The 21195-nt window shown below is 41.2% G+C and overlaps 1 protein-coding gene across 4 annotated transcripts; it reads left to right on the top strand.

The window, feature by feature from the left end:
• The first annotated feature begins 116 nt into the window (after window positions 1–116).
• Window positions 117–20049, top strand: LOC133883504 (putative coatomer subunit beta'-3). Of its 4 annotated transcripts, none has more exons than XM_062322852.1 (26): window positions 118–306; window positions 574–594; window positions 697–758; window positions 869–923; window positions 8821–8857; window positions 8947–9272; window positions 9372–9503; window positions 9581–9729; window positions 10850–10918; window positions 11002–11152; window positions 11236–11301; window positions 12110–12298; window positions 14065–14205; window positions 14303–14377; window positions 14524–14700; window positions 14802–14893; window positions 14966–15082; window positions 15170–15284; window positions 15386–15457; window positions 15795–15991; window positions 16089–16182; window positions 16598–16704; window positions 17614–17743; window positions 18051–18153; window positions 19185–19255; window positions 19490–20049. In XM_062322852.1, the coding sequence occupies exons 1-25, from the start codon at window positions 304–306 to the stop codon at window positions 19202–19204; spliced, it is 2700 nt and encodes an 899-aa protein (XP_062178836.1). In that variant the 5' UTR covers window positions 118–303; the 3' UTR covers window positions 19205–19255; window positions 19490–20049. The 4 variants fall into 4 exon arrangements, with proteins under 4 accessions (XP_062178834.1, XP_062178837.1, XP_062178836.1 ...); XM_062322851.1 differs by having other exon boundaries at window positions 18051–18168; XM_062322850.1 differs by lacking the exons at window positions 19185–19255; window positions 19490–20049 and having other exon boundaries at window positions 117–306; window positions 18051–18302.
• The last annotated feature ends 1146 nt before the right edge of the window (window positions 20050–21195 follow it).

Genomic DNA, 21195 nt, shown 5'->3' with positions numbered 1-21195 from the left:
TCAAACACAGACCCACTGATCGCCTCCAAGTCCTCTTCGGGCCTCCTTCCCGAATCCCAAGACCCGTTAACCGCTCTTAAACAAAACAGACCCGTTTACCCGCAAGTTCGTTACCTTCCACACTAGTACTGTCTTCTCCTTCCCTCGCCTCCTCCCTCCCACTCGCGATCTCGCGCCCGCGCCCCTCCCTCCTCTCCCCTCTCCACCGCGCCCTCCGCCTCTCCGGCGAGCGAGCGGGCGGCAGCGCCGCCACACTTCCGCTCCCACCTACGCGCCGTGGTCGCCGCCGCCTCCGGCATCGCAATGGTAAGGCTCCTTCCCCTAGCCACCCCGCGTGCTTCCTGGTCCGCATGGTCTGGTCCGCTTCACGCGAAATGCTAGATCCGGATGCAAGCCTGGGCCATTAGGTCCATATGGATCGCGCTGCTGCTCGCCGAGCCGAGATCCGCGGCTGGACTAACTGATTCATGCGTGGATCTGGGGCTCTGACCTGTTCCGCACCTGTGCGTATACTGATTCGTTCGTTTCGTTTGTATTTGTTTTTGTCGGTTGTTGACGGGGATGACGAGGCAGCCGCTCCGGTTAGAGATCAAGGTAATTTCGGGATTGCCCGGTTAGATCCGAGCAATTTGCAGTGCTTTTGGTGTAATTTTTTGGGTTGTTTGTCTGATGGTAGTTTGTGTTTGGCTGGATCAGAGGAAGCTCGCGCAGAGGTCGGAGAGGGTCAAGTCCGTGGACCTGCACCCCACCGAACCATGGTAAGTGGTCCGGTGTTGGTTATGTTGGCAAAATGCAACGAGAATGTATTGTGCATCTGAGCGTGCGAAATGCTGTAGTTTGCGATCATTGTCTTTTTTGTTTAATGCAGGATCATGTCAAGTCTTTATTCTGGGAGCGTTTGCATCTGGAACTACAAGACGCAGGTAGGTTGCTCTTAATTCTTCCGAGCAACAATTAGTTGTTCATGTGATTTGGCTAGTTAGATAAAGCTCTTCACCAACTAGTTAATACATATATTTGTTGGTTTCATGAGTGGACGTTTGCTACTTTTAACTTATCTTATGCAATAACAATTGTGCAACTCTTAGTTAGGACTTTAAGAATAATGAATTGTCAGCCTCTTGCCGGCCTTTCAAATATATTTTGATAGTGGAGGCTTTTAATCTATTTTTTTCCAGAACGGGCGTACCCCTGATTTCATTACACAAACGCAACGAAATTACAACCATCCCCATCAATCAGTTCGCAATATTTACAACAAAAGCGTGCGCACAATGCAGGATCTATGCATCTGACGCCTGAGGAGCAGCACCGAGGGCTGCCGAATCGCCAAAATGGACCGCATGTCCAAGACTAGAAACCACAATCCAAGCATAACGACTCCTAACCTATTAGACCGGTAACTACCACGCCAAGTTCAGATACAAAAACCATCTCCGGACCGAGTGCCAACAGCACTAAAAACTGCACTCGCACTCCAACGATGATTGCTTCAGCTTGGAACACCATCAGCTCCTTGGCCTTTGGCGAGCATCATCGTGCCTTCAGCTTGTTTCTTGGGATGGAAGAGGAGAGCTGCTTCTTGCAGCGTCTGAGCTCCAGCTTCCAGGGAGTCTCTGTGCTGACCGTGGAGGAGACCTGCCCAATACCGAAGAAAAGAGCAAGTAGAACACACAATCTCAGTAGGAGATCTAACCTGCTTTTTGTCAAAAACTACCCTATTTCTCATTGTCCAAATAGCCCATATAACAGCAGCTAAACCCGCCATATAGCAAGCGCCCCCAGTAGGGAGGAAATGTTGCACCCAAACAAAGTATTGTTCCATGTTTTCAGGCCTACAATCGGCACCAATAACCAGCCCAATCAGGCTCCACACATATTTAGCCATCGAGCAAGTGAAGAACAGATGTTCAATAGTCTCAGCCTCACAACAGAAAACACAATTGGTGTCTCCTTTCCAATTTCTTCTTTTAAGGGTATCTTTAGTAAGAATTGCATTTTGTTTCACCAGCCACATGAAGATTTTGATTTTTAAAGGAATTTTAGCCTTCCAGATAATCTTGTGAGGCAGGCCATCTTGGGTTCTGCACAAGTGTTCGTACATTGTCTTGACAGTAAAGTTCCCATTCTTTCCCCATTGCCAAACCGGCTTGTCTTGCTCAGGAGACAGCACAACAGTCATAAGCACATCTCTCATCTTCCTCAGCTGGTTTTGGAGATCTTCATTCATCCATCTCTTATAAGATAGGTTCCATTGCTTGGCCGCAGCCTCAGCTACTGTCAGATTTTGGTCATTGCAAATTTCAAAGAGGTCTTTGAACTTGTCTCTGAAAGTCACTTGACCACACCAGGCATCCCTCCAAAAGTCAGTTTTTTCCCCATTTCCAATTCTCATTTTCCTGCCAGCTAGATATTGATTTTTCACCTTTAGCAAGTCCTTCCACACAGGGGAGCAGTTAGTCCTTGACTTTAGTTGGGAAACACATGTGCCTCTGACATATTTTTCTTCAACAATCTGCTGCCACATACCCTTTTCACTTTCCAATCTCCACCACCATTTGCAAAGCAAGCTTAGATTAAGCTTCCTGAGATTCTGAATACCCAGACCCCCTTTTCTTTTTGGTCTACACACCTTATCCCATTTGATTAGATGATATTTTTTTGTAGCTTTACCTCCTTGCCAAAAGAATTTTTTCCTGGTTCTATCCATTTTGTCATGGATGGTTTTGGGGAGTAGGTACATTGACATGTGGTAGATGGGCATGCTGCTCAAGCTAGAGTTTATCAGAGTGGATCTGCCACCAAGGGACAGAGAGCTGCCCTGCCAACCATCTAACCTTTTCAATAATTTTTCATCCAGAGGTAACCAATGAGCAACCAGGAGCCTATTGCTAGCAACAGGCACTCCCAAGTACTTGATTGGCCAATCTCCAGGGGCACAATTGAACATCTCAGCATAAACCTGTTTTTTCCCTTCCTCATGCCCTATCATGAGGGCTTCACTTTTTTGGAAATTTATTTTAAGGCCAGACATGGCTTCATAGTTATAAAGGAGCAGTTTCAAATTTACAGCTCTCTCTTCACAATCCTTAAGGAGCATTATAGTGTCATCTGCATATTGCAGGATAGCAACCCCATTTTCTATATACTCAGGGATCAATCCCTCGATTAGATCATTTTGTTTAGCCATCTCAACCATTTTTGCAAGCGTGGCAGCAGCAATATTGAAAAGGAAGGGCGACAGAGGGTCCCCTTGTCTTACCCCTTTTTTACTTTGGAAGTAAGGCCCAGTCTTCCCATTGACCTGCACACTTAGGGTGCCTCCAGTTACCACAGCCCTCATCCAATTACACCACTTCTGACTGAAGCCCCTTTGCTCCAAGCAATTACACAGGAAATCCCAACTGACCTTGTCATACGCTTTTTCAAAGTCGAGTTTCAAAACCAGGCCCTTCTTTTTTTTAACTCTAGTGTCATGTATTATTTCGTGGAGGCACATTATTCCATCCATTATATTTCTATCCTTGATGAAAGCGTTCTGACACCTATCAATCAATTTATGCATATGCTTCTCAAGCCTCAAAGTTAGCACTTTTGTGAATATTTTGTAACTGACGTTAAGAAGGCATATAGGTCTGTACTGCTGTATCTTATTTGCTTCTTTTAACTTGGGAAGTAGGGTGATAGTTCCATAGTTCAGTCTCCCTATATCCAAATTATGTTCATAGAAATCTTTAAATAAACTCAAAAGATCAGGGCCAATGGTCTCCCAACAGCATTGGTAGAACTCAATAGGTAAATGATCTGGGCCAGGTGCTGTGTTTTTTTTCATTGCACATACTGCACTTTTCACCTCCTCTGCTGTAAAAGGCATAGTTAACTCAATGTTTTCATTGAAAGAAATTTTCTCGTCATCCCTCCAACAGCTAGCATCAAGTTGGAAAATGGGTTTCTCTCCAGGGCCAAAAAGATTTTTATAGTAATCAGTAGCATGCAGGAGTAAGTTGGCATCCCCTTCAATGATCCTATCATCCTGCTGGAGGCAGAAGATGGTGTTTTTCCTTTTTTTGCCATTTGCTACTCTGTGAAAGAACTCAGTATTGTTGTCCCCTTTTAGGAGCCAATTGGAGGTGGCTCTCTTATTCCAATAAATCTCTTCGTCTTCTAGAATATGCATTAGTTCAAGTTGAATCTCACTTTTCCTTCTCAGTTGGGCCTCATTTAGCATGTCCTCTTCCTCCAGGTTTTCAAGGATCAGGAGCTCACCACTGAGCTCCTTTTTCTTCCTTCTAGTCTCCCCCTTGATGTTATCTCCCCAACCTTTTAGAAATTTTTTCACCCTTTTTTCCTTAATGGACCAGATATCCAGGTTAGACCTAGCTTTCACTGGTTTACTCCAGATCTCATCAATTTTTCCTTTGAAGTCAGGATGTGAAAGCCAAGACAACTCAAAGCAAAAAGTTTTAGGGTTCCTGGTAGATTCAGCCCCAGTGTTTAAAACAAGAGGGTTATGATCAGAAGTATATCTAGGAATTTTTTTCAGGGTTGTTAAGGGGAACATTTGCTCCCAATCTTTACTCATGAGGACCCTATCAAGTTTTTCTAAAGTTGGATTTGATCTATTATTAGTCCATGTAAATCTGCCACCAGACAGAAATAATTCTCTTAGTTCATAAGAGTTGATAATGGCATTAAACATGTCAGAGACTCTGTTCTCTTGGAACCTTTTGTTCTTTTCATTGCTGAATCTCAAGATGTTGAAGTCCCCTCCAATCAACAGGGGAATGTTTTGAGTCTGACATATGCTAGATAGTTCAAGGAGGAACTGATCTTTATCCTCTTCCTGAGCAGGGCCATAAACCGATGCCATCTTCCATTTCTTGTTAGTTGTTTTGTCCGTTACATTAGCAAGGATGTGGAATTTTCCAGATGAGAAAGAGTCCACATCAAAAATATCCATGTTAACTCCACATAATATCCCACCTGACTTGCCAGAGGAGGGCAGCCAGTGCCAAGCATAAGACTTTTTACTGTCAATTTTTCTAAAAAATTTATTACCAAAGTTTTTTCTCATGGTTTCTTGCAACCCTATGAAATCGGCTTGCTGATCTTGAATCAAGTCCCTCAGGAAAGTCCCCATTCCTTTCTTGGAGACCCCTCTACAATTCCAAAAGACACCTATCATTTTTTATACTTTGTTCTATTAGTCGGCCTTTTCCTGAGGTTCCACCCAGAACAAATCGTGGATGTCTCTCCTTCAGAGGTGATTTCACCATCACAAGGTTGGCTTTTCACTTGTCTGGAACTTTTAGCCACTTTTTGTTTACTTAAGTTTCTTTGCCTTTTCTTTTTCTTGCATGATGAGACAGGTTGGAAACCTTCATTGTCTGAGTCATCAGAGACTAAGTTTAGAGCTAACTTCTCCTCGAAGGGGAGAGTGTTTTGTTCAATTTGTTCATTCACCACACTTTCTTGAACCTCCCTCGCATTCGTAACCTGCAGATTTTGTCTTGCCTCCTCAAGCTCCTTAATTACATCAAACTTATTCATATCATTCACAGAAACATCAACACCCATTTTCCTAGATCTAGTCATCAATTCGAAGTTATTAAATGCAGCAAAAGAATTAGAATCAGTTAAAGAAGTACCTTCCAAGTTTTTCTTCTGAGCTAACAGAGAAGCTTTCTGTTCCACCCCCAAGGTGTTTTGAGACTGGCCCTGTATCCTCTCACTTTGCCTGACCTTGATGACTTCTCGAGTTTTAAGTTGTGTCTTCTCCCTGTCAGTAGGCATCTTCTGCTCTTCCTGCAGCAAGCTCCCCCCCCTCCCAGAGGGCACAGTTTCAGCTTGACCTTGCTTGTGTTGGTCAACCTCCCCCTGACTGAGATCCAAGTTAGATGTGTCAGTTCCTTCTTCAGTACTGATTGATATTGTCACCTTCCCCTCTGAACTGTCATTTATGCGCACTGAGGGCTCTAACATCTCCTTGGTCTCCTCCCCACCTGGGGAATTCTTTATCTTCTCAACATTTGTACTGGTGATAGCTCTCTTTGCCTCCACAGCCTTTAAAGGATCAAATTTAGATTGGATCAAATTGGATCTATATTCATTGATGACTGTGGTCCCAGCAGTTGGGAGTTGCACTGACCATAGTTTCGTGCTCTCTGCATTTTTCTTATGAGAGTGAGGAATCATTAGAGCATCCCCACTTGGGGCAATGATGTCACCAGTTAACCATCCTTCATCACTTTCCTCTTCCTCACTAGATGTGACTTCCACATTTTTACCTTTGCTAGTATCCATTGGTGTAGGGGATGGGCACATGGAGGTGTATTTTATCTGAGCATCTGCCAATACCTTTTTCCCAGGTGCCCCAGATTTCCCCCCTGATTGGGTAGAGGTTTCTTTCCCTTTTGTTTCTTCCCAGTTCCCAGAAGGCTTGGGTTTCTTGGGAGATGGCTGATCAGAATGGTCCTTATCTACTCTAACCCATTTGTTGCCAGCTGCGTTGATTGTACCTTCTAGGGAGACCTCCCTTTGGAATAGAAAATCATATAAATGAAAATCCAGGACTCCCTCAACAACATTTGGAACCTTGGTTATAGCTTTGCAAGCAATTTTGACCCTGACATACTCAAATTTTCCCAGATTATCCTTGTCTACTTCCATTGCTATACCCACTAGAGAAGCAACATAACACACAGTTGTTTCCTCCCTTTTATCCAGTGGGATGCCTTTGATTCTAAACCATGCCATTTCAAGGGGGCCTTTTGAACCAACTGAGGGGTTCCATTGACTAACTTTGATTATTGCAGTTGGGACTGTCCTCATTCTCATTTCCAAGAAATGGGACAATTCTTCCACTTTCTTCTCAGTAGGGAACCTCAGTTGAAACTGGTTATCAGCGACCTTTTTGGCATACCACCTCCAGGTGGATGTAGCCCCCGCTAACGTTCTAAATTCTGCCTCAATCTGCCTAGCAGTGACATTACCCTCCTTCACTGTGATCATAGCACAGCTAGCCATCTCTCTAGTTTTCTTTTCTCCAGGACCAGCTGGAATCAAGTAAAAACCAAGTCCAGGAACCGCTGAACCGCAGAATGGAGCTACATACTCCCACGGATTTCTCAGAGGGAAATCGTGAGTTTTGTCTTCCACCCCCCCTCCAACATGCCTCTGCTCATCGATTTTGGTATTCTGAGCCTCATTCTTATCTCCTTTCACCTCGTGCAGGTCGCGCACCACTTCCTTACCCTTTGAGCTTTCCCCCATTTGGGTTTGGAGATCAGTATTGTGGTCCTTGTCTAGGATTTGTTTCCCCTGCTGTTTGTCCTCGTCGTTCCACTTCCCCCATTGTTCCTGCTCATTCTGGTTTCTCCCATTGAATCTCCCAGATCTCCCTCTTCCACAACCTCCTCGAGCTGGCGCTCGGCCAGGTCCCCGACCAAAACGGCCTGGACCAAATCCACCACGACGCGGCGCAAATCCAAATCGGCCAGTCATCTGAGCAACCCGCGGAGGGTCCTTCACCACTTGGACGAAGGATCTAGCGTCTCCTCCCAAGGTGGACCACGCAGCTTGCATATCCGAACCACGGAGGGGAACGGATGCCTGCTTGAATCTGTGGTCAGCTTGGCGTACCTGGACCTTTTCGCAGACCCCGACCTCCGCGCTTCTTCTCCAGTGTTCTTGAAGCTTGAGATCCCAATCAGTTTTAGGGCCTGGTGGAGAGGAGAGGTTGGGGGGCGGAGTGAGAGAGGAAGACGAAGAGAGGGTAGTGAGCGATTGAGATCTTTGTGGCTGAGCAGGTGGATAGGAATATGCTTTAGATGTGCTCCCTTTAGCATCGCTTTCTGACGGTGGTGGCCAAGGGTCCTGCCAGACAAACCTTGACAGCTGACGGTTGTGGGCCTTGGCAGGACTTACCGCGACGCGAGAGATCTCGGACAGGCGCAAGGTTGACGGTGGCCGGCTTGCCGGTGACGTGTACGGACAGAGCCGCACCATCCTCCTCCCCCCTTTTTTAGAAACCGCCTGCAGCTCGCTCGAGTGATTCCTTTTAATCTATTTGCATGCTGCACACAGTCACACAGCCCGATTTAGAAGATCACACCTGTATATGTGGATCTAAAGATGGTAGTAATGTTCAACTGCTAGAATGCAAGGATGTTGTGAGAAAGTTATAAAGAAAAGGTAACGCCTAATAATTTATGGAGAGTACCAGAAACATAGAGGCTATTGCCTATTTGGTTCTGTAGAATCTTATCAGATATCATGGGTGGAAAATGCATGCAAAACCAACTGAGCTGGAACAGGGCGGGTCAAGTTGAGTTGTTTGGTTTGAGAGTATTAGTGCTTTAGTGGGTGCTGGATGGGCTTATATTGATCAGTTAGTGTTACATAGGATACAACTTGGATAACCAATGGGATTTAGGGAACTCTGAGGAGATTCATCAGTGATCAGTGAAAACAGGCAAAGTCTACCAGGTACTGGGTAATGTCCGGTGGCCTTTAGCGGCAGTCATCTGATATCTACTGGTGGCTGATGGGAATGTGGTGAATTTTTAATTGCAGGATTGTGATGTAGAGTGTTATGTGATTGCATGTGATGGGTGAGGGGCCATGGGCTCGTTGAGGCAACAAGGCAGCCTTGTACATAGTTTTTATGTTAGTTACACAGTTCAGTGGAAGAGTTCCATAACTGATCTGCACTATCTACTTTTCAGTCTTTTCTCGCAGCTGTCAAGTTGAAAGATTTATGTAGTTTTGTATGGAGAGTGTAAAATGTTAACTAATTAAGCTTTGTTAATTTATTGCCAGACAATGGTTAAATCATTTGAAGTCAGCGAGTTACCAGGCATGCTTTCTCTCCCTACTGTTTGCATTTCCCCATGTATGCCATATTGCCATTGTGCCATTATGCTAATTTAACCTTGTTAATTGCAGTTCGTTCGGCTAAATTTATTCCGCGAAAGCAATGGGTTGTAGCTGGTGCCGATGATACGTTAATCCGTGTGTACAACTATAATACAATGGATAAGGTTAAGGTGTTCGAAGCTCACACTGATTACATCAGGTGTGTGGCTGTTCACCCAACCCTGCCTTATGTGTTGTCATCATCAGATGACATGCTGATAAAGCTTTGGGACTGGGATAAGGGCTGGATGTGCACTCAAATCTTTGAGGGACACTCTCATTATGTCATGCAAGTCACATTTAACCCGAAGGACACCAATACTTTTGCCAGTGCTTCCCTTGATCGTACTGTAAAGGTATACCTTTTCTGTTTGATTTTGGTATTTTTTTTTGTAATTTTCTTATTTTCCTCTCCTGAGCCTTATTGAACAGTTTTCTGTTCTTGAAATTTTCAGATCTGGAGTCTTGGTTCTCCTGACCCGAACTTCACTTTGGACGGTCATTCAAAGGGTGTGAACTGTGTTGATTACTTCACTGGTGGTGATCGGCCATATCTAATTACAGGCTCTGACGATCAAACTGCGAAGGTGTGGCTTGTTTTAGTGATGCGCCTCTGACCCTCTGAGCATTTAGGACATTGTTATGATGCATTAATTTGAATCAGGTTTGGGATTACCAAACAAAGAGCTGTGTTCAAACACTTGAAGGGCATGCCCATAATGTCTCTGCTGTATGTTTCCATCCCGAGCTTCCAATAATAATGACAGGTTCCGAGGATGGAACGATTCGCCTATGGCACTCCACTACCTACAGGTACTTCTGCTGGTCCTATTCTAGCTTGTGGCCTTGTGATACTTTGTATATGTATCTACTTCATATACATGGTTCTCTTGCATGCACATCTTTATCCAGAAGTTGTGGACAAACTAAACATCCTAACCATAATCTCTTCTGATCCAGCTCAGCATAGTGCTCTCATTAAATAATCAGGTTAGCACAATGCTACATGTGTAATGTGTTACTTTAGTTCATAATTTGAAGAAAAAACCACCATGTCCCCTTCCACCCATAGAATATAGGCGTACTTTCGAGCCAGATTGAAAGATGTAACTGAGTGTGATCTGTAGTTACAAGCAGGGTCACAGATTTTGGATTTGCAAAATTTCCCGACACCAATAACCGGGGGGGGGGGGGGGGTGTTAACTGGCCCTTACCAGTCCAATTTTCTTGATTTCAAGTATCCTCCATGTTTGATAGGAATTTTCTATAAGCTGTACCTCAAATAACATATCTTGCCAAGTAATTCTCATATCATTAAAACAACAAAAAAAAGAGATGCTTTTGGGGGCAAAAAGATAAGCGGTCAGTACCTGGCCGGTTCCTGCCAATTTTTGTACCCTGATTACAAGTCTACTTGCCATTTTCAATTTTTTTTATGATATTAGAGGATGTTATTGTCGTTGTGGGAATGAACAGGCATCATCTTATAGTATGTGATCTTTGTCTTCTTGTTATGATCTTTCAATGCTACCTAAGATCGGATGCAATATTAGGACAAATATTGGCTTCTGCTAGTTGTTTAGGCTTGGTCTGATCGATCATGCAATCACAGTTTGTTTAACTCGTTTGCAACTTCTAAATAGCAGAAACAATATCACATTTTTTTCCTTTTGAAATCAGAGAGAAAATTGCTTAACAATTAGAGTATATTTTCTATAAATTTGATGTGACTACATTTTTGAAAGGTCTATGAGGACACTCTCCCTTCTTTTCTTGTTCTCATTTTTTGTGGATCTGGCCCTGTGAATAATGTAACATGCAATTTGTGGCAGACATTGAATTTAAACTCACTCTCTACTTTTGCTGTTCTTAGTTTACGAAATTAGCTTTTCTTTTCATAGAAACTAGTAAGTTGTGGTTGGTCCTCTTGCAGGCTTGAGAACACACTTAACTATGGCCTTGAACGAGTTTGGGCATTAGGTTATATGAAGGGTTCAAGAAGGTAATGACGATTTTCTTTTTTACATTTGTTCTTGTTTTCTCCGAATTCAAAATCGGGTTCTAGAATGTATTCAATTTCTGCAGAGTTGTGATTGGATACGATGAAGGGACAATAATGATAAAGATTGGCCGTGAAGAACCTGTTGCTAGCATGGATAGCAGTGGTAAAATCATATGGGCGAAGCATAACGAAATTCAAACTGTCAATATAAAGGCAGTTGGTGCAGATACTGAGGTTGTCTTTGTAAAGTATGCTATGCTGTTGAGAATGATTGCTCACAAACTGATATATTTACTTTAACTTGCTCCATTTGTCAGATTGCAGATGGAGAACGCCTGCCACTGTCTGTGAAGGAGTTAGGAAGTTGCGATCTTTACCCACAAGTAAGTGTAGGTTTCTGTTTGGTAGTAATTGGATACCTTTTTGAAACAGCCTTTTTTTTTTGTTTTTGCTCCATGGTACAGTAGACACAAATAAAGGAGCTTCCTGTGTTTCTTCATGGTTTCCCATTAAATTACAACAACAACAAAGTCTTTTAGTCCCAAGCAAGTTGGGGTAGGCTAGAGATGAAACCCACAAGATCCAACTAAAAAAGATGATGAGAAAACAACAATGATAATAAAGGTACTAGTAATAGTAAAAAATAAAAGTGATAACGGCACAAGGAGACTGATGCATAAGTTATGGTTCTAGCACGTGGATTGCTAATTTTCACACGCTTCTATCCGTGGATAGTTCTTTGGGGATATTCTATTCCTTCCAAGTTGGGGTAGGCTAATGGTTTCCCATTAAATTATGTGGGCTAAATACTTTAATGCAGTGAAGTGTGTCAATGCCTCGATGACATTAATCATTTTAGCATCTTACTGTCTTTGCTGTTCAGGTTCTGCTTTTCTTTGAAAAGTAGATTTTGCTTACCTATTGCTGATTAGTAAAGTTCCTATCATTTATATTGGTGTTCCTCAACTATTTCAATTAATTAAGGATGTGGAAGTCAGAACCCATATGTTACTTTTGAAATTTAGCTTGACAGGACTAATTTTTTTTCATGATATTCTAACAATTATTGGATATTATTTCTTTGGGTACGTAAGCCTTTTCTTTTTTTGTGGAAGCAAGAAAGCGTATGTTTGCACTGATAAACTTATTTGGTTCTTGTTTATTGGTACCTAATCCTTTGTGTTCTTTTAGAGTTTACGGCACAATCCAAATGGGAGATTTGTTGTTGTATGCGGAGATGGAGAGTATATAATCTACACAGCGCTAGCATGGAGAAATAGATCCTTTGGGTCGGCTCTTGAAATTGTCTGGTCGACCGACGGAGAATATGCTGTTAGGGAAAGCACTTCAAAAATAAAGATCTACAGTAAAACTTTTCAGGTTTGCTTTCTATGTTACATGTTTTATGAGTGATTATTTTCATTCTCTTTGTTACTAGTCAATTTTCTTTCATACTCAAAATTTAAAATGCTTAACCACACTTAAGATATCATAAAAGAATGTACCACTGTTCTCGGTACTCTGGTTCCTTGGGATTGCTGAGTGCCTAAGCCTTTATAAGCACTTATAATTTTTTATGCATCGGGAGACTAGATACCATAGATTGCATTGTGTATCTGTCATAGTTATCATGGCGGTGTTATGTCATCGCCATAACGACGATATGGCAGTGTGGCGGCGATTTGCTCCTCGCCATGGCGCCGGAGTGTATGGCATCCGCCATATCGGAATGGTGTCGCCGTGGTGCCGATAAGGCGTCTTTTGGCGCCCTTTTCCGTATGGTGGGCGCCATAGTCGGGGGGGGGGGGGGGGGGGATGAGAAGGGGGAGGAGAGCTCTGGCGCCATACCAGTTAAGTTTGCCGCCGCCCCTGCTCCTTGCCGTCCGCTGACCCTGCTCTCGGATCCGTCCGCCGCGTCGCCACCCCTGCCTGCTTAGATCCGATCCGTCTGCCTCTGCCACTCTGCTTGCACATCTCCGTCCCCCTGCCCGAGATCACATAGTGCGCCACGCCTCTGCTGTCACCCTGTCCGCCCTTGCTCAGACCATCTCTGTGTGTCCCTATCCGTCGCCCTCTCTGCCTCTCTTATTTCTTCTCTCTTGGCTACTTGTGTGCTCTGCACGACTGCGCCTCTATTACTCTACTACTGAGCTGTGCTGGTACATGTGTGGGATCTAGCTGCTACTTGTGTTGCCTCTCTTAGTTACTCTACTACGTATGTGAACTGTGATCTACTCCAGTACTCTTGCTGCTCTAGTACATGTACATGTGTGGGATCTAGCTGCTCTGGTGCTTGGTGCTTGGTGCTCTAGCACTCTACTTCTTGCTGCTAGTACTAAGTATAGCACATATCCCACTTAGCACATATCCTGTTAGTGTTAGCACTTAGCACATATCCTGTTAGTGTTAGCACAACATGACACTATTTAGTCTCTCACAACATGTCAACAGTATAGCACATCAACACCACATATTCTGTTACTTGAAGCATGCTACTTTTGAGAGATAAGAGAGTTCTGTCTTTTGTGCTACATTTACATTGCTATTTGTCTTTTGTGCTACATTTACATTTCCTAATATCCTAGACTATAACTTTTGAGCTGTTAAGGGTAAAAGTGTCTTTTCCCTTTTCTAGGGTCCTTTGTACTATAAATCTTGCCCATTGGGGCTGGTAATAGATAAGCTACACATTCGTAACATGAGCTACATTTACATTGTCATTTGCTAATATCCTAAACTATAATGCGTGGATTCGCTACGCCGATGTGTGTATGGCGTCGCCACACCACACACCATAGGAGCTGTAAAGTTGTGAAGGTGGTTGGTTACAGCGCTTCACCATGCCGCCATAACAACTATGGTATCTGTTACCTCATTGAAGAATAGTAATTGGGTTATCATGTGTTGCTGCTTCTATTGTAAACTCCAAGTGTTCAACTAGGAAAGAGTGTGACTAAAATGGAAGAAGAAGAAGCCAGTGGCTTGTTTCATGAAGCACAAAGGAGGTGACATGCATTTTGATTGACCTCAGCATGAGCTGAGTGTCAGTTTGGAACGTCTTATAGTGCCTATTATATCACATATGTATAAATATGCTTTATTATTGTTTCTCAAACATAATCTGATAGGAGAAGCTGTAATTTCAGGAGAGGAAAAGTATAAGACAAGCATTCTCCGCAGAACGTGTATATGGGGGAGTATTGCTTGCTATGTGTACGAACGACTTCATTTGTTTCTATGACTGGGCAGAGTGCAGGTTGATACGCCGAATTGATGTTAATGTGAAAGTGAGTTGTTTCTTTGCTACAAGAATGGATATCCATGATGCATATTTGTTCTTTTTATGTCTTACACCACTGGAATTAATTGATTTGCCTGTTATAGAATGTATATTGGGCTGACAGTGGTGACTTGGTAACAATTGCAAGTGATTCATCATTCTACATTTTGAAGTACAATGTGAGTTAATGTCATAACGTGCAGTATATACATCACTGTTTTTGGTTTTGTTGACTCAGCACATCTTGTTTTGTCCCATTTGGGCCAACGGCAATTTTTTCCTTGTTTGTAATTTACCAACACAACTGTAACTTGAAAACTTCCAGAGGGATATAGTTTCTTCTCATCTAGATGGAGGGGGTTCAGTTAGCGAGGAAGGTGTGGAAGATGCCTTTGAATTGCTTCATGAGATAAATGAACGTGTCCGTACTGGGTTATGGGTCGGAGATTGTTTTATATACAATAACTCTTCATGGCGGCTAAATTACTGTGTGGGAGGAGAGGTGAGATGTAATTTCACCATAATCAGTATAATCTTGTATATTCTTTTTAGTGATTTAGTTTTAGGTGCTACCTTTTTATCATTCCATTCCATGTGTTACAGGTAACTACAATGTTTCACTTGGACCGGCCGATGTATTTGTTAGGATATCTCGCTAACCAAAGTCGTGTCTATCTTATTGACAAGGAGTTCAAGTAAGTGGCATCCTTATTCACTCTTAATGTTCCTTCATGAACTTTTATGACTAACATGTTTCGTTATTGCAGTGTTGTGAGCTATACTTTACTACTCAGTTTGGTTGAGTACAAAACACTCGTGATGCGTGGAGATTTCGAACGTGCAAATGCTGTTTTACCATCCATACCAAAGGAGCAACACAACAGGTGTCCCCATCCATCAATTGATTGTAGTGGGTGCTACTTTAAACTTATTGTGCCTCAGTTTTTACATGATTTACTTTTTGCTTGCAGTGTAGCACATTTCCTTGAATCACGTGGCATGGTAGAGGAAGCCCTTGAAATAGCGACTGACCCTAATTACAGATTTGACCTGGCTGTGCAGCTTGGTAGTCTGGAAGTTGCAAAGGCATGGTGCAATTTTACTGCTTATGTGTACATTATTGAGGACACATTGTCCAAGAAATTGTTTCCTTTCATGTGTACCCTCAACAACTAGTTGTTTTGCAGGAAATTGCTGTTGAGGCACGAAGTGAGTCAAAGTGGAAGCAGTTGGGTGAATTAGCTATGTCCGCTGGAAAGGTATATTTTTGCTTAATGCGTATAGTTTACTCAATATACATAACTTTAACAACTACTAGTGTCTAGTCTGACATATGAGTTGTAGTAGTTATTGGTGATGAAGAAAATGAGTAGTAGCAAACACCTTGTCAACTTGATGGTTGGTTTGTAGCCTCAAAAATATTTCTCAACTTTATAAATTTTGACTCTTCAATCGGAATTTTCCTTTAGATTCACCTTGTCTCTTGTTTCTTCTATGGGCTGGTGTCATAATAGTTATATGCCTTTTTGCCTTTCTCTAGAATGCAAACATTTAGACTTATACAACTACCTTACATGCCGTATACAATAACTGCAGCTCGAGATGGCAGAGGAATGTCTGCTTCAAGCTACAGACCTTAGCGGCTTATTGCTTTTATATTCATCACTTGGAGATGCTGAAGGGATAACAAAACTAGCATCCATGGCTAAAGAGCAAGGAAAGAACAATGTTGCTTTTCTTTGTTTGTTTATGCTGGGCAAATTGGAAGAATGCCTTCAATTGTTGGTTGATAGGTATACTTCTGCAATGCATATTGTGCTATTTAATAAAATATTGTTTCAGAGGACCCTTTCTCACTATATGTTGACAATATGGCCATTCATTGTACAGCAACCGTATTCCAGAAGCAGCATTGATGGCACGATCCTATCTTCCAAGCAAAGTTTCTGATATTGCATCAATATGGAAAAAGGATCTTCAAAAGGTAACTTTCCAGTAAATTATTCCTTTGCACGTGTTCGCGTTCCAGTTACACTCCACATCTTCCCATAGAAATGGAAACTTACAATGGTGTTACTTCGTTGTTCTATTAAGCATAAAAATATTACCTCAATTTGTAATAACATATTTCTGCATGTTATTTATCGTTATGCATTGTTATGGGCTGCTCAGAAATCAGGATCCTAATGTGTTCACATCATATCTGACAATTGAGATCCAACATCTATAACACTGAATTAAAAAATGGTCGATGCATTGTCTGTGCCAGCTGTGATCATACGTAAAAAAGGATATTGTTACACAATTTATTTGTTGTGGCCATGCATACACTCTTCTGTTGTTATTCTTGCTATTAGCAACTGTTGGTTCATTAGTTTTTATTTGTGTTTGTTTTTTAGGTGAACTGCAAAGCTGCAGAATCTCTGGCAGATCCTGCCGAGTACCCAAACCTGTTTGAAGACTGGCAGATTGCTCTCAACGTGGAAGCTACCATTGCTGCCAAAAGGTAATTGTTCGCCCTTGTGGACAACAGCTCAAATCAATGTATCAAGTTTTCCCTAAGTTCCTCCCATGCTTCTTCCGTATAGATAGTCAAATTAAATATGCACTATTGATAGAAGGTAATCTGGTAACCTTTGAGCAATGCTCTTTTGTACTATCCTGGTATTTGCTTTGATATGTATACACATCCCACTATGCTGAAGAAAGTGGTTAATAAATTAGCATGAAAATCATGCAAGACTTATGTTTTTTTAGTTATATATCCTTCAGCGATGTTTACCACATTCATGGCCGCTTCCTTTAGTGATTATTCTCATGCTGAATTGCAATATTTGGAATAAAGATTGGTATTTTACTGTAAATAAGCAATCTTAGTTGAACACTGTCTGAATTTTTCCTGCCAAAGATTGTTGTACTGATTGCCGAACTAAATTCAACGTTAAATCGTCTATGTGGAAGAGCGTGCCGAAGGCTGATTTGAGAATGGACGGCTAAATCTTGGAGTAATTTCACAACATGTGTAACAACTTGTAAGATGCGTACGCATGGTACCGTTCGATGTCCACCGCAACATTAGATGCGGAAGGCTACTCCCACCTGACCTCTACCCCATCCTCCTCCATGGTTTCCTTGGATCCAGTAGCTTTGGTGTGGATCTAAGTTAGCACCATGCATGCCTTCCTCTGCCATGGTGTGTGGTTTTGACTCATCTTGTACCACTTAAACTAGTTTTGTTATTCATTTGAGCAACTCTCAAGTTTTATGGCATGCACACACGCGCCCCTCTAGTTTTTTTTTACTTGTGCAATTTACACTAATGTAACATGGGTTACGGGAGCATTTGGACAAATGCTTTGTTAGATATACTAGTTTCTTTTTAACTTATATCCTTACAAGATATTGTATTGAATAGGGGTATCTATCCACCTGCTGAGGAGTACGTAACTTATGCGGAGAGGTCCAATGAAAGCCTTGTGGAAGCTTTCAAAAGTATGAATATACAAGAAGAGGTACCAAGTGAGAATGGAGATCCTGCTCATGAGGTATTGCACTTAACAGGATGATTTCGCTGTTGATTCTTCCCGTAGTTGATAGCCCCATCTAGAGTTTTATAGATATATATATTTCTTTGGGTGGTGGTGGCGAGGGAGGGGGCCAGGGGGCTTGAAAATGATGTTTGATGGGTTCCCATCTTTGATTATCCTTCTTGAATGATAAGAACAACAGGTTCCATTATAGAAACATATGCATAAACTTTCTGTTGTCTTTATTATTTTTACCGTTTCTGTTATTGCTCCTTTAGTTTTCTTAAATTATTGCATGACGTTGACACCAAATGAACTTCAACAGGTCATTGTGGATGACGTAGTCGAGGTCGAGGAAAGTCAAGAGGATGCAGTTGAAGTTGAAGCCGATGATTCAACAGATGGTGTCCTTGTGAACGGGAATGATGGTGAGGAACACTGGGGTATGAACAATGAAGAAAATTCATCAGCATAAAAGCAGTAGTTGCGCAAGTGTACTGTCCAAAGCCTTAGTCTAGTCTTTTTATCCTGAACCCACCAAAGATATTTAGATTAACTATCCGGAGAATGGGTGCTAGTGTCTCCATTCTGCACAAGGTAGACCTCACCCTTTATCACTAGACTGCATACATACTTGGGAACGTATAGGTTAGAAATCCTATTTCACGAGAGGAACTTGATATGAATATTTTGATACCTGATATGATAATATTCATAAAATGTGTTAGAAATCCTATTTTGGTACTTGTTAAGAACTGGCTACGACCTTGAATTGTTTTATCAGCTGGGCTCAGTATCAAGTAATTGGTAATCTAGTTAATTTTGTGAAGAGGTTTAGAGCTCTTTACACTGTGCTAGTCCTACTCCTAGGTATGGACACTTCCTGATGGTACCATTGTGATCTGCATTATTTTAAGAAATCACACAGTTTAAATATGTTTTTTGAAGCCAACACAAACTCAGTGAGTTTCTTTGAAAATTGAGTGTTGACAATGGTTAGGCTAGGTTTGTTTCTAGATGGGAAGCTGCATTGGCTTCACTCATTGTGAAAATCCATAAGGGATGCCCAACCCGGGCTCTCTAATGATCAGCTTTGCCACTAAAAAGTTGGTTCACTAAGAATATTTAAAAAAATATTTTGATTTTACAGGTTGTAATGTTATATTCATTAGAGTCCTTTTGTTTTTCTCGCCATATTCATTGGAGTTGATTATAATGAAAAGAAGATAATTCATATATGACTATTTGTTGTTAAAAACTGTGCTCAGTCATGGACATTAAACAGTAATAGCAATTCAATTAAACAAACCTAATATGGCTCTGAGTAACTTGTTGATGCGAATAATTTGATTTGTCTCTAAGCCTTTTATTAACTAATATTAGCCTTTCTCTAAATATGGCTGGATAACCCAATTAAACAGTATTTCTTATGGCTTTCTTTGATTTTTTTTTTCTTCAGTGCTAACTCCTGACCAATAGAAGTATCACGACAGCATCCCACAGCAGAAGTTCAATTTTTTCTTTGTAAAGGTAAGTATTAACATTTATATACACAAGCCAAAGAAAAATTAAATGGTTAAAGAACATTGGTTCTCATATACTTAAATGAATTCAAGTAGAGTGTTTTTCTTGTATATTCGTTTGGTATGCCTGTGACCATTGTATGTGAAACGAAATATCTATCCACATGCCACGGTGGACATTCATAGTTCTTTTTTCCTGGCATACTTCGTGGATAAAAAAAATGTATTGTCACTATTGTAGGTTACCACCTGTTGTTGAGACACGAGATAGACATGTAAAAGCAGTTCGTCTCCATTTGTGGAAGTCGTTGTGCGTGGTCTAGCATTGAGGATACAGGAACAATCTCGGATGATATATCAGCACGTGGTCTAGTGTCAGAAAACAAATTTTGCAATTCGATTCTTTTGGGGAGCTTTTGGAAGCTTTACAGCTTTGTAGATTCGGGGTATGTTATAGTTTGTCCTTCCCTTTATATGTTTGCCATATGTTAAGATACTGCATTCTTTGAGGTTGGAATTCGTTTGTAGACGGAGTTGCTGTAGCCAGTGGTACATGCAATAGTTGTATTTTGGTCCAATAATCCGTCTCAGATGTGCTCTCCCTTAGCCAATGACCTGAACCTTGGTGTCAGCTCTGTACAATTTGTTACATTTTTCTTCAATTATAGCGACAAAGTTCAGCAGTTATCTTGTAACTTTGTATGTAAAGTGTTTTTGTTTTTTAGCTGTATACCATAGTTTTGTATTCCTAAGCAATATTGCAGAAATGAGCTCCACAAATCCTGACATCTTATGTTCTAATTTGCTCCTTTACCTTACCTGTAGATGTAGTATCTATTATGTACTGGCAAATGATGCGATGCAGGTTGTATGTAATAACTTGATTTTCAGATTTTTCAAATTTCTAAATTTTTTCAAGATTATCGAATAGCTTCACTAGTAGTATAGGTTTAAAACTTATTTTCTTAATCAATCAATCAATATAGGTTATTATTTTCTGTGTATTGCATGCTGAGTTTTGTTAGGAGCCAGATAAATGTATTAGAGTTCTTTTTCTTTTCTTTCTCTTTAGTGTTTTGAGTGAAAAAGATTTTAAAAAAGGTTTTTATAAAACTCAGTAGTGAATAAGTTAAGGATCTTAATGGTTGGAATTTAAAATCCTTGAATTCATCATCTATTCAATCCTTGATCATACCTGATTCTTCTTCAGGTCAATTCAAATCTTGTTCAAATTCTTGTTTAAAGTCAATCTCTCCTCTTTTTCAAATTCTACCCAAATCTAAATTCAAATTTCTTATCTACTCCTATTTTGTTCAACCTCATCTTTTTCGTTTCTCTTAAATTCACTCCAAACACAATTCAAATTCAAATCCTATTCAAATTTTTCTGCAAAAGTTTATTTTTTAAACCCTAAATATATCTAAAGTATCTTTGGGTTCAATCTTGCTCAAGTCCAAACCCTTAGCCAAGTCTTCTAGATGGCCCAACAAAGGATCCACGAAATCTGCAAATTTTCGCGGAGTCCTGGACAGCCTCATTTTCTCATGATGTTTCGGAGTTCAAAACGGCCTCAAATGCAAATTTTAAAAATACCAAAGTTGTAGCCCTCGTCGAGAACTTCGATTTGAACCTATGGAAGTTCTCTTTTGGATAATGGAGCTAGGAGTTATGGCCCCCGAAATCAGAAGTCCAAGTTCAAACAATTTATCTTGTGGTGCATATTTGGAAATCAATATGGTGTTTTCAGAAGTTCCAATGACTACCAAAGTTGTAGATCTTTTCGAGTAATACAATTTAGAATCAAGTAACGTCCAATTTGGAGTCGAGACGATGGAGATATCATCCTCGAAATACAGAGCTGCGAAAAAGGAAACCGTAACCGACTCGAACTCGAATTCAATTCGTGTTCGGTTTGGACTCTACCTTAACCAGCCATCCCTAGCCCTA

Source organism: Phragmites australis, chromosome 10 (assembly GCF_958298935.1).
Source record: "Phragmites australis chromosome 10, lpPhrAust1.1, whole genome shotgun sequence".
Lineage (NCBI taxonomy): Eukaryota > Viridiplantae > Streptophyta > Magnoliopsida > Poales > Poaceae > Phragmites > Phragmites australis.
The sequence above is the reverse complement of the archived record's forward strand: the minus strand, read 5'-3'. Positions and strand labels throughout refer to the sequence as shown.

Bases quoted from the DNA above. Each gene is read 5' to 3' on its own strand.
- LOC133883504 (XM_062322850.1), top strand. The intron at 9,504-9,580 runs GTGTGGCTTGTT...AATTTGAATCAG, and splicing joins CTGACGATCAAACTGCGAAG to GTTTGGGATTACCAAACAAA. The intron at 14,701-14,801 runs GTGAGATGTAAT...CATGTGTTACAG, and splicing joins ATTACTGTGTGGGAGGAGAG to GTAACTACAATGTTTCACTT.